Source organism: Nicotiana tomentosiformis, chromosome 4, assembly GCF_000390325.3.
Source record: "Nicotiana tomentosiformis chromosome 4, ASM39032v3, whole genome shotgun sequence".
In the NCBI taxonomy this organism is placed as follows: domain Eukaryota; kingdom Viridiplantae; phylum Streptophyta; class Magnoliopsida; order Solanales; family Solanaceae; genus Nicotiana; species Nicotiana tomentosiformis.
Window position 1 is genome coordinate 93,636,060 of NC_090815.1, and position 13,428 is coordinate 93,649,487.

Sequence of the window (13,428 nt, forward strand, 5' to 3'; positions counted from 1 at the left end):
ATCCTCATAGCACGACTCCATAGGGTATAATTGTCAGATCCAGTAAGTTGAAGAGATATCAATGTACTCTCTGAGGTGTCTGTTGGCTGTAAGAATAGTGGATAATTCTGATCGATTGTTGGGAAACTCGTGGTACCAGTACCCAAATTATCATTTCTTGTGGTAGGAGGAACAAGTACACCACTTGAGGGACTTGACTCATCTCTAATTGCCATTTTCTAGCAGCAACAAAATCACAGAACAATTGTAGTGAACAATTCTGAGACATTTTCACTCAATTCACAAACCCTAGCTCCTTATAGCTCAGACGAACTCTACGATGATTCAACCAGAAATTGTTGAATCGAAGTTTCTGAGAAGAATAGAGAGAAACTAGAATTGCGATGTAGATCTACGTTGGCGGCTCTGATACTATGTTAGGTGCCATGGCTGTCAGAGAGAGAGAGAGAGAGAGAGAGAGAGAGAGAGAGAGAGAGAGAGTTGAGCTTAGATATACATATATCCATAAAGAAGACACTACTAAAAATTCGGCAAAAACCGACCAAGGTCGACCAACCAACTTTGGTCGGTCAAAAAACCGACCAAAGTTGGTCGGTTTTTCAAAATATTTTTTTTTAAATTTTTTTTTACGTAACCGACCAACTTTGGTCGGTTTTCTTTGGCGCAAAAATGCGGGAAACTATTTTTGAGTCCCGCGAAATTTATATTTCAAGAAACCGACCAACTTTGGTCGGTTTTTCAATTAAATTAAATAAAAATTAATATTTAAAAAACCGACCAAAATTGTTCGGTTAATTCGGCCGGTCATTTAAAAAAACCGACCAACTTTGGTCGGTAATTTTACTTTTTAATAAAACCGACCAACTTTGGTCGGTTATTTTCGTGCGAAAATACAATTAAAAAGTATAAATCAAATAAAAGACAGTCTTAAAATAAAATGTACCAATGGTCTAGTGGTAGAATAGTATCCTGCCACAGTACAGACCCTGGTTCGATTCCCAGATAGTGAATCTTTTATTACACAATTAAAATACCGACCAACTTTAGTCGAAAAAAACCGACCAACTTTGGTCGGTTTTTTTTGCAATATTTTTTTTTTTTTGAATTTAATTGACCGACCAAAGTTGGTCGGTATGCCTTTCCGACCACAAAAATACCGTCCACACGTATATGGTTGCGTTTTGGTCGATTTTTGGCCATTACCGACCAACGTTGGTCGATTTTTTTGGTCGGTTTTTACCGAATTTCTAGTAGTGAGAGAGAATTTGAGAGAGAAGAAGAACAGATCGAGAGAAATGAAATTGGAATCTGTTCGTTTAATTTCTATTCGATGTGCACTGTGTATATATACAGTAAATAACTACCAACTACCAAATAACCATAACTAACGTCTAACTACCAAACCATACATTTAACAACCTAACTATACACTCTACAGTTAAGTCTACAAGCTAACTATGATTAGTCATCAGCTTGTGTCTAGTTTAGCCAACAAGCCTTCATCTATAATTTTGTGCGGTTAATTGATAAAACAAAAATGTTCATAAATTTTATTTCCTCTCCAAATCAAACTTAAAAATCTCAGTCATATACAAAAAGCATGAATTTAACGTGTGTGTATATATATATATATATATATATATATATATATATATATATATATATATATATATATTATAGTGTGAAATTAAATGTCTTTACACTATCAATGTACTTTTGGCTTTATAACAAGTTACATGCATTTTTTCAATTTATTAATCCCACTTATCATGAACGATATCTATAATTATCTTTTAGGTGAGTTAATATGTAAAAATTATTTGACGCGGTCAAGATTTAGAAGTTAAACTCATAAATTATAGCAGTTGTATGACTATCAAAGTGCCACATCCTCCACAATTATTAATACTGAATATATCAGCTAATATTTAATTTGGACCATGTCCTCGATTAGTTAATCGCTTATAAATAGAGCAATACTAGGGTAACATTCCCAGAACGTAATTGTATCAAGCATCACCCACTTTCTCAATCGACATCATTTTCATACTACATTTGATACTCTTCGCAAACTGTGCCACCCAAACTCATGGCGGAGGAGAAGCACCACCACCACCTCTTCCACCACAAGGACAAGGAGGAAGAAGGCGGCCCCGTCGATTACGAAAAGGAAATCAAACACCATAAGCATCTTGAGGAAATTGGTGAACTTGGCACTGCTGCTGCTGGTGTCTACGCCTTGGTAAATATAATGTTTTTATAGTATATATTTGAGAGACAGAATTTCATAAACTTATTTTCTTCTATTTAAATTGTATCTGATCATGAAAGATTATTTTTCTCTGAAGTTTTTTCAGTTAAGTTAATTTACAACAATAGGTAGATCTCATATCAAGTTTGATATAGTAACATGTATTAAATTAGAGTAATAGCGTTGCACTAATAGTATTTTTTTTACGATGTGTATATAACTTAAAATTCTTTGTAAAAGGATAAATTTTCAAAGGAATTAAAGTTTCTACCATTTATAATTATAAAATGAAATGTAGTCATAGTTAAATGCTGATATTAGTTAGCTCATAGTAGTAGTTTTAAGCGTGAACTCCCACCATCACGTATGTCACTCTACATATTTTATAACTAATTTTTGAAATTTGTCTCTACGTCAATATTAACTTTTCTTTCTAATGTTAATTCCTTTGGTTTTGGTGATAAACATCTTAGCATGAGAAACATGAAGCAAAGAAAGATCCAGAGCATGCACACAAACACAAGATAGAAGAAGAAATAGCAGCAGCTGCTGCAGTTGGAGCTGGTGGATATGCATTTCATGAGCACCACGACAAGAAGGATGTTAAGAAAGAAGAAAAAGAAGCTGAGGGAGGAAAGCACCACCACCACCACTTCTAAATTACATTGGTTTTTGACCTTTAATTCTGCTGTTGCTTTCCCTTTCCTGTATGGAGTATAATTGTGTTTTCCTACTGTAATGTTCTCTAGTAGATATATGCTTCCATAAATAATCATGTGTGTTTTTTACTTTCCTCCCGATTCACTGTTGAACTACGTACCTTCTATATAGTTGCTTTTCTGAGTGGCGTAATAAATGGGTATGCTGCGCCTGTGTGCATTTGTTTATCGTTTAACTAGTTAATACAATAATTTATAACTTATCATCTATACTAATAACGTAAAGAATTTTTTTATTGACTTATAGAACTATTAATTTGTCACGACCCGGAATTTTCACCGTCGGGATTGTGATGGCGCCTAACATTCTACTTGCTAGGCAAACCGTCATTAGAAAATTATCAAGCCAATCCTTATTCAATTCAGTAAATAACAACAAATAAGCAAAAATGGAATACGGCGAGTGCGGAATAATATAAAAACTTCATTAATTACTACCACCCGGATCTGGAGTCACAACTCACGAGCTACTATGATTTACTACAAATAGAGTCTAAAAAGGGAAAATACACTGTTTTGAAGTAAGAAACAGTAAATGATAAAACTAGGAAGAGACTCCAGGGTCTGTAGACGCCATCAGATCTACCTTGGGTCTCCTGACAGCAAAAATCCAAGCTACTAAGCCTCACGATTAGTTAGGACAGGTACCAAAATCTACACAAGAAGTGCAGAGTGCAGTATCAGTACAACCGACCCCATGTACTAGTAAGTGTCGAGCCTAATCTCGACGAAATAGTGACGAGACTATGACAAGACACCCACATAATAAACCTGTGCATATAACAGTATATGTACAAGAAAACAACAATAACAACTAAACATGTATTATTGGGAGGGGGACATGCTAAAGGGGCACATGATATAGGAGATACAACGGAAATGATAACCAGAACAGTCAACATGCTTTTAACCAGTGAAAACAACTAAACACAATGAAGAAAATTGCACGACATCACCCTTCGTGCCTTTACTCTCAGCCTCACAATATAAATCAATAGATATGGCACGACATCACCCTTAGTGGGTTAACTCTCATAACGTGGCATGGCATCACCCTTTATGCATTAACACTCACAATATGGCACGACATCACCATTCGTGCATTAACACTCACAATATGGCACGGCATCACCCTTCGTGCATTAACACTCTCCCTTACCATAAGGCAATGAACAAATAACAACAGGGAGATAGAATAACAAGTATAAGCCTTACTTCAACATTTGGTTCCACAATGCCAACCTCAACTTCGAAATCAATACTTAATTATCACTAGAAAATCCGTAAACATAATAAGAACGATCAATTTAACAATACTAGTCTAAACATGGATAACATGAACAAAGAAAGCTATAATCGAAAGAAACCAAGCCCCCACCCGTATTCTTTAACCCGACTATAACGCATAAGTACTCGTCACCTCATATATACGTTGTTTTCCAACACCTAAACATGTAGCAAATAGACTAACAAGTCCTATTCCCTCAAATCAGGGTTAGACACAACACTTACCTCGCTCCAAAGGCCACTCAATGCTCAATTACCACTTTTTCTCTATAATTCACCTCCAAACCACTCGTATCTATCCACAAAGGACTCAATAATATCAAATATTGCTAAAGAAATTAATTACAATGCATAAATTTAGATTCCCCAAACTTTTTCCCAAAAAGTCAAAAATCGACCCCGGGCCCGCTTGGTCAAAATTCGAGGTCCGGAGCAAAATACATTCACCCATTCACCCCCAAGCCCGATTATATAATTTACTTTGAAATCCGACCTCAATTCGAGGTCTAAATTCCGATTATGCAAAAATTCCTAATTCTACCTAAACCCCCAATTTACACCATGTAAATCCTTGATTTTAGGTTGAAAACTCATGAAATGAAATGGGTAATTGAAAGAAAGTAGGTTAGAATCACTTACCAACAAATTGGGGAAGAACAACTTTTAGGAAAATTGCCTCTAGGTCTTCTAGTTTTAAATTTTTTGAAAGAATGGCAAAATCCCGTAATTGAGACTGTTTTAAGTCACTGGCGTCAGGTGTTCATCGCGTTCGCGTGAAACCTGACGCGTTCGCGCAGAGCATGCCCCAACTGGCTTATGCAATCGCGAGTAATTTCACGCGTTAGCGAAGTTCTAGCCCGCCTCACCTCCATGTTCGCGAGACTGGGCTCGCGTTCGCGTAGAGTTACCTCAACTCCCCTGCCCCGGCTATCTAACACTACGCGTTCGCGTGTGGTTGGTCGCGTTCGCGTAGAGCAGGCCCCCCAATGCTCCGTGTTCACGGCCATTCTTTGAGTTCGCGTACAACAAAACCTCCCCCAACCCATTTTACCCTTCGTGATCGCGGGAGTATATTCACGACCGCGAAGAAGGAAACACTAGAAACCAATAGAAGTGAAAACCAACAAACTTTCTAAGTTCAAATCATTCCATAGCCTATCCGAAACTCACCCGAACCCTCGGGGCTCTAAACCAAAAGTGTACACAAGTTCAAAAACATCATACGAACTTGCTTGCGCGATCAAATCGTCAAAAATAACACCTAAAACTATGAATCGGACAGCAAATCAAATAAAATTTTCAAGACAACTTTAAAACTTCTATTTTCACAATCGAACGTCCGAATCACGTCAAATCAACTCCGTTTCTCACCAAATTTGACAGACAAGTCATAAATATTATAATGGACCCGTACCAGGCTTCGGAACCAAAATACGGACCCGGTATCAACAAAACCAAAATTAGGATATTCTTAAAATCATTAAATTTTCAACTTTTAAATTTCAATCAAAATTCTATATCTTGAGCTAGGGACCTCAGAATTCGATTCCAGGCATACGCCCAGGTCCCAAATTACGATAGGGACCTACCGGGACCGTCAAAATACGAATCCGGGTCCGTTTACTTAAAGCGTTGACCAAAGTCAACTCAAATGGTTTTCAAAGCAACATTTCATATTGTTCACAGATTTTAACATAAAAGCTTTTCGGAAACACGTCAAGACCGCGCATGTAACTCGGGGAGGGTAAAAATGAGATTTTTAAGGCTTCGGATCACATAATTAGGTTTTAAAATATAAGATGACCTATCGGGTTATCATATTCTCCACCTCTAAAAAAACCGTTTGTCCTCGAACGGACATAGAAAAGTACTTGGGCTGGTGAAAAGATGTGGATATCTACTCTGCATGTCCAACTCGGACTCCGAAGTAGCTGCCTCAACGGGCTGACCTCTCCACTATACTCAAACTGAAGGATAACTCTTAGACCTCAACTGTCGAATCTGCCGGGCTAGAATAGCCACCAGCTCCTCCTCGTAAGTCAAATTCTTGTCCAACTGGACAGAGCTGAAATCTAACACATGGGACGAATCGTCGTGATACTTCCGGAGCATGGACACATGGAATACCGGATGAACAGCTACTAAACTAGGCGGCAATGTGAGTCTGTAAGCCACCTCGCCCATTCTCTCCAGAATCTCAAAGGGCCCGATATACCTAAGGCTCAACTTGCCCTTATTTCCGAATCTCATTACACCCTTCATGGGTGATACCCGAAGCAACACTCTCTCTCCGACCATGAATGCAACATCACGAACTCTACGGTCGACATAACTCTTCTACCTGGACTGAGCTGTGCAAAGTCAATCCTGAATAATCTTGACCTTATCCAAGTCATCCTGTACCCAACAACCGAGCCTCCCCCGGCTCAAACTACCCAACTGGCAACCGACACCGCCTACCGTATAATGCCTCATAGGGAGCCATCTGAATGCTCGACTGGTAGTTATTGTTGTAAGCAAACTCAGCAAGGGGAAAGAACTGATCCCATGATCCTCCGAAGTCTATAACATATGCGCGGAGCATATCCTCCATGATCTGAATAATGCGCTCGAACTGCCCGTACGTCTGAGGATGAAACGGTGTGCTCAACTCAACTCGCATGCCCAACTCATACTGTACTGCTCTCGAAAAGTGCGAGGTAAACTGCGTACCTCGATCAGAAATGATAGACACGGTCACACCATGGAGACGAACGATCTCGCGGATGTAAATCTATACCAACCGCTCCGAAGAATAGGTAACTGCCACAAGAATGAAATGTGCCGACTTAGTCGTCCTGTCCACAATGACCCAAACTGCGTCGAACTTCCTCTGAGTCCGTGGGAGTCCAACAACTAAATCCATAGTGATACGCTCCCACTTCCACTCAGGAATCTTTATCTTCTGAAGCAAACCACCAGGTCTCTGATGCTCTTACTTTACTTGCTTATAATTTAGACACCGGGCTACATAAGCAACTATATCCTTCTTCATCCTCCTCCACTAATAATGCTACCGCAAGTCCTGATACATCTTGGCGGCGCCTGGATGAATAGAATACCGGGAACTGTGAGCCTCCACAAGAATCATCTCACGAAGTCAATCCACATTTGTCACACAAACACGACCCTGTATCCTCAAAACTACATCATCTCTAATTGTAACTTGCTTGGCACCATCGTGCCGCACTGTGTTCCTAAAGACTAATAAATGAGGCTCGCCATACTGCCGATCTCTGATACGATAAAACAAGGAAGACTGAGCGATTGTACAAGCTAGAACAAGGCTAAGCTCTGAAATATCCATCGTCACAAATTGGTTGGCCAAAGTCTGAACATCTGATGCAAGTGGCCTGTCACCAACTGGAATGAACGCAAGGCTGCCCATACTCGCTGCCTTTCTACTCAAGGCGTTGGACACCACATTGGCCTTCCTCGGGGTGGTACAAATTAGTGATATCATCGTCTTTAAATATATCCAACCACCTTCTCTGCCTCAAATTGAGGTCCTTTTGGTTGAACAAATACTAAAGGCTCCGATGATCCGTGAAAACTTCTCACGACAAACCGTAAAGATAGTGCCTCCAAATCTTTAGCGCATGAAAAATGGTTGCCAACTCTAAGTCATGGACAAGGTAATTCTTCTCATGAACCTTCAACTGCCATGACGCATACACAATCACCCTGCCTTCCTGCATCAATACCGTACCGAGCCCAACACGAGACGCATCATAATATACCGTATAAGATCCTGAACCTGTGGGCAATACCAACACCAACGTTGTAGTGAAAGCAGTCTTGAGCTTCTAAAAGCTCACCTCACACTCATCTGACCATCTGAATGGGGAACCCTTCCGGGTCAACCTGGTCAACGGGGCTGTTATAGATGAAAACCCCTCCATAAATTGACGGTAATAGCCCGCTAAGCCCAAGAAACTCCTGATCTCCGTAGGTGAAGTGGGTCTAGGCCAGTTCTGAACTGCCTCAATCTTCTTAGGATCTACTTGAATGCCCTCTGCTGATACAACATGCCCCAAGAAAGCGACTGAATCCAACCAAAACTCGCACTTTGAAAATTTGGCATACAACTGGTTGGCTCTCAGAGTCTGAAGTACAATCCTGAGATGCTGCTCATGCTCCTCTCGACTGCGGGAGTAGATCAATATATCATCAATAAACACGATCACAAAATAATCCAGATAGGGCTTGAACACCCGGTTCATCAAATCCATAAACGTTGCTGGGGCATTTGTTAGCCCAAATGACATTACTAGAAACTCATAATGTCTGTACCGAGTCTGAAAAGCTGTCTTAAGGACATCAGATGCCCTAATCCTCAACTGATGGTAGCCAGATCTCAAATCAATCATCGAAAACACCTTGGCACCTTAAATCTAATCAAATAAATCATCAATCCTCGGTAATGGATACTTGTTATTGATGATGACTTTGTTTAACTACCGATAATCTATGCACATCCTCATCGACCCATCCTTCTTCTTCATAAACAACACAGGTGCACCCCAGGGCGAGACACTAGGTCTAATGAAGCCCTTATCATGCAAGTCTTGCGATTGTTCCTTTAATTCTTTCAACTCTGGCGGGGCTATACGGTATGGCAGAATAGAAATAGACTGAGTGTCCGGAGCCAAGTCAATACAAAAATCAATATTCATGTCGGGTGGTATCCCCGGAAGGTCTGCAGGAAACACCTATGGAAACTCACGAACAACTGGCACTAAATCCATGGAAGGAACCTCCGCACTAGAATCGCGGACATAAGCCAAATAATCTAGACACCCCTTATCGACCATATGCCGAGCCTTCACATAAGAGATAACCCTTCTAGTAGAATGGCTAGAAGTCCCTCTCCACTCTAATCGAGGCAACCCCGACAAGGCTAAGGTCACTGTCTTGGCGTGCCAATCTAATATAGCATGATAAGGCGACAACCAATCCATACCCAAAATGACATCAAAATCGACCATATCAAGAAGTAGAAGATCTACACGAGTCTCAAGACTCCCAATGGTGACCACACATGAACGATAAACACAATCTACAACAATAGCATCTCCCATGGTGTGGACACATACACAAGAACACTCAAAGAATCACGAGGCACAACCAAATATGAAGCAAAATAGGATGACACATAGGAGTAAGTAGATCCCAAATCAAATAGAACTGAAGCATGTCTACTGCAAACTGAAACAGTACCTATAATAATAGCATCGGATGACTCAGCCTCAGGCCTGGCTGGAAAAGCATAACCTCAGAGATGGGCCCCACCACCCTGAACTACATCCCTGGGACGGCCTCTAGCTGGCTGGCCTCTACCTCTAATGGCCTGACCTTCACCTCTAACAGTCTGGCCTCTACCTCTGGCTACCTGACCCCTGCCTCTGGCTGGCTGAGCAGGTGGTCTAGCAACTAGTGCCGGAACTATTGAACGAGAACCCTGATGCTGTGAGCTGCCCGATGCTCGAGGGAAATATCTAGCAATGTGCCTCGGATCACCACAAGTATAACAGAACCTCGGCTGTTGTGACTGCTGACCCTGAAACTAACCCTGTCGACCTGAGTAACCACCCTGAAAACTCTGGAGTGGAGGTGCACTAATAAGAGCTGGTGGTGCACTGTAGGCGAGCTGGTCGGAATAAAGCATATGAGGGCCACGACCATCTGAGGCACCGTGGGATGCCTGAAGTGCTGAATGAAATGTCTTGGGAGGATGGTCTCTACCAAAAGTACCCCTGCCTTCATATGAGGCACCACTGAATCCCCCGGAATAACGCGGTCTCTTGTCAGACCCCTGACCTCCCTGAACAAGAACCATCTTGACTAGCCTGGCGACATTGGCAGCCACCTGAAAAGAAATCTCACTCCCAGTCTCCATAGCCATCTGCAATCTGATAGGTTGACCAAGTCCGTCAATAAACCTCCCCACCCTCTTTCTTGGTAGGAAGAAGAAGAAGAGCATGACGGGTCAAATCCACAAAACGGTGCTCCTTTCTCAGTGTGATAGGGAGAAACTTCTCTAGAAAGAGCTGAGAGAACTAGTCCCAAGTAAGAGTAGGTGACCCCGCTGGTTTAGTCAACAAATAATCTCTCCACCATTTCTTGGCGGAACTAGTCATCTGAAATGCAGCAAAATCGACCCCATTAGTCTCCACTATACCCATGTTCCGTAGCACCTCATGATTGCTGTCAATATAATCCTATGGGTCCTCAGAAGGTGCACCACTGAAGTGAACTGGAAAGAGCTTGGTAAACCTGTCCAATCTCCAGAAAGACTCAAAAGACATAACTGACCTATCACCGGTCTGTGCCGCCACAACCGGCTGAACTACTCCGACTGGATAAGCGCCTGGAGTCTGATACTGGGGAGCCATCTGCTCTGGAGTGTGAGTAGTAGGAGTCTAGGCTCCTCCTCCAGCCTGAGAGACGACTGGTGCCATGGGAAATGTGCCAGTTTGGGCCACACTCTCCATAAGGCCCACCAAACAGACCAAAGTGTCCTGAAGCACTGGGGTGGCAATGAACCCCTCCGGAACCTGAGCTGGTCCGACAGGCACAGCCTGGGCTGGAACCTTCTCATCAAACTCTACCTGAGGCTCCACCGCTGATGCTGCTGCTCGGGCTCTGGGCTGAGCCCTGCCCCTGCCTCGGCCTCGACCTCTGGCACGGCCTCAGCCTCGACCTCTGCCCCTCATAGGAGCTGCCACTGGAGGCTCTGGCTGCTGCTCGGCTGAAGATGTGGTACGTGTTCTCGCCATCTGCGAGAGAATAAGAGTAGAAGAGTTCAATTAGCATTGTGAGAACAAAATCGCATGACAGATAAGAATAGAAGTGAAATTTGTTCCTAAACTTCATAGCCTCTGGGAGATAAGTACAGATGTCTCTGTACCGATCCCCCAGACTCTACTAAGCTCGCTCGTGAATTGTGAGACCTAGGCAACCTAGTGCTCTGATACCAACATGTCACGATCCGGAATTCCCACCATCAGGGCTGTGATGGCGCATAACATTCCAATTGCTAGGCAAGCAGACATTACAGAATTATTAAGCCAATCCTTATTCAATTCAGTAAATAAGAGCAAATAAGAAAAAAATGGAATACGACGAGTGCAGAATAATATAAAAACTTAATTAATTACTACTACCTGAATCTGGAGTCACAACTCATGAGCTACTATGATTTACTACAAATAGAGTATGAAAAGGGAAAATACATTGTTTTGAAGTAAGAAACAGTAAATGATAAAACTAGGAAGAGACTGCAGGGTCTGCGGGCGCCAGTAGATCTACCTTGGGTCTCCTGACAGCAAAAATCCAAGCTGCTAAGCCTCACGATCAGCTAGGACCGGTACCTAAATCTGCACAAGAAGTGTAAAGTGCAGTATCAGTACAACTGACCCCATGTACTGGTAAGTGTCGAACCTAACCTCGACGAAGTAGTGACGAGGCTATGACAAGACATTCACATAATAAACATGTGTAGATAATAGTATATGTACAAGAAAATAACAATTATAGCTAAATATGTATTATTGGGAGGGGGACATGCTAAAGGGGCACATGATATAGGAGATACAGTAGAAATGATAACCAGAACAGTCAACATGCTTTTAATCATTGAAAACAACTAAACACAATGAAGAAAATTGCACGACATCACCCTCCGTGATTTTACTCTCATCCTCACAATATAAATCAATAGATACGGCACGACATCACCCTTCGTGCATGAACTCCCATAACGTGACACGGCATCACCCTTCGTGCATTAACACTCACAATATGGCACTGCATCACCCTTCGTGCATTAACACTCACAATATGGCACGGCATCACCCTTCGTACATTAACACTCACAATATAGCACGGCATCACCCTTCGTGCATTAACACTCTCCCTTACCATAATGCAATGAACAAATAACAATAGGGCGATAGAATAACAAGTACAAGCCTTACTTCAACATTTGGTTCCACAATACCAACCTCAACTTCGAAATCAATACTCAATTATCACTAGAAAATCCGTAAACACGATAAGAATGATCAATTTAACAATACTAGTCTAAACATGGATAACATGAACAAAGGAAGCTATAATCGCAAGAAACCAAGCCCCCACCCGCATGCTTTAACCCGACTATAATGCATAAGTACTCATCACCTCACATATACGTTGTTTCCCAACACCTAAACATGTAGAAAATAGACAAACAAGTCATATTCCCTCAAGTCAGGGTTAGACACAATACTTACCTCGCTCCAAAGGCCACTCAATGATCAATTACCGCTTTTTCTCTAGAATTCACCTCCAAACCACTCGTATCTATCCACAAACGACTCGATAATATTCAATATTTCTAAAGAAATCAATTACAATGCATAAATTTAGATTCCCCAAACTTTTCCCAAAAAGTCAAAAATTGACCTCGCGCCCGCATGGTCAAAAAATGAGGTCCGGACCAAATTCCATTCGCCCATTCACCCCCGAGCCCGATTATATAATTTACTTCGAAATCTGACCTCAATTCGAGGTCTAAATTCCAATTATACAAAAATTCCTAATTCTACCCAAACCCCCAATTTCCACCATGAAAGTCCTAGATTTTAGGTTGAAAACTCATGAAATGAAATGGGTAATTGAAAGAAAATAGGTTAGAATCACTTACCAACAAATTGGGGAAGATAAACTATTAGGAAAATCACCTCTAGGTCTTCTCGTTTTGAAATTTTTGAAAGAATGGCAAAATCCCGTAATTGGGACTGTTTTAAGTCACTAGCGTCTGGTGTTCATCGCGTTCGGGTGAAACCTGACGAGTTCGCGAAGAGCATGGCCCAACTGGCTTACGCGATCGTGAGTAACTCCACGCGTTAGCTAAGGTTTAGCCCGCCTCACCTCAGTGTTCGCGAGACTGTGCTCGCGTTCTCGTAGAGTTACCTTAACTCCCCTGCCCCAGCTATCTAACGCTATGCGTTCGCGTGTGGCTGGTCGCGTTCGCGTAGAGCAGGCCCCCCAATGCTCAACGTTCGCGATCAAGCTTTCGCGTTCGCGTACAACAAAACCTCCCCATCCCATTTTACCATTCACGATCGCGGGAGTATATTCGTGACC

The 13,428-nt window shown here is 41.8% G+C and overlaps 1 protein-coding gene across 1 annotated transcript; it reads left to right on the forward strand.

Annotated features, from left to right (window-relative positions):
- The first annotated feature begins 1,969 nt into the window (after window positions 1-1,969).
- On the forward strand, window positions 1,970-3,039 carry LOC104095326 (abscisic stress-ripening protein 2-like). The gene is made up of 2 exons (XM_009601427.4): window positions 1,970-2,242; window positions 2,725-3,039. Exons 1-2 carry the CDS (start codon window positions 2,090-2,092, stop codon window positions 2,908-2,910), a joined length of 339 nt encoding a protein of 112 aa, XP_009599722.1. The 5' UTR covers window positions 1,970-2,089; the 3' UTR covers window positions 2,911-3,039.
- Window positions 3,040-13,428: the final 10,389 nt, after the last annotated feature.

Excerpts from the sequence above, each read along its gene's own strand:
- LOC104095326 (XM_009601427.4), top strand. The coding sequence starts at position 2,090 with ATGGCGGAGGAGAAGCACCACCACCACCTCTTCCACCACAAGGACAAG. Across the intron at positions 2,243-2,724 it reads CTGCTGGTGTCTACGCCTTG|CATGAGAAACATGAAGCAAA; the intron begins GTAAATATAATG and ends TAAACATCTTAG.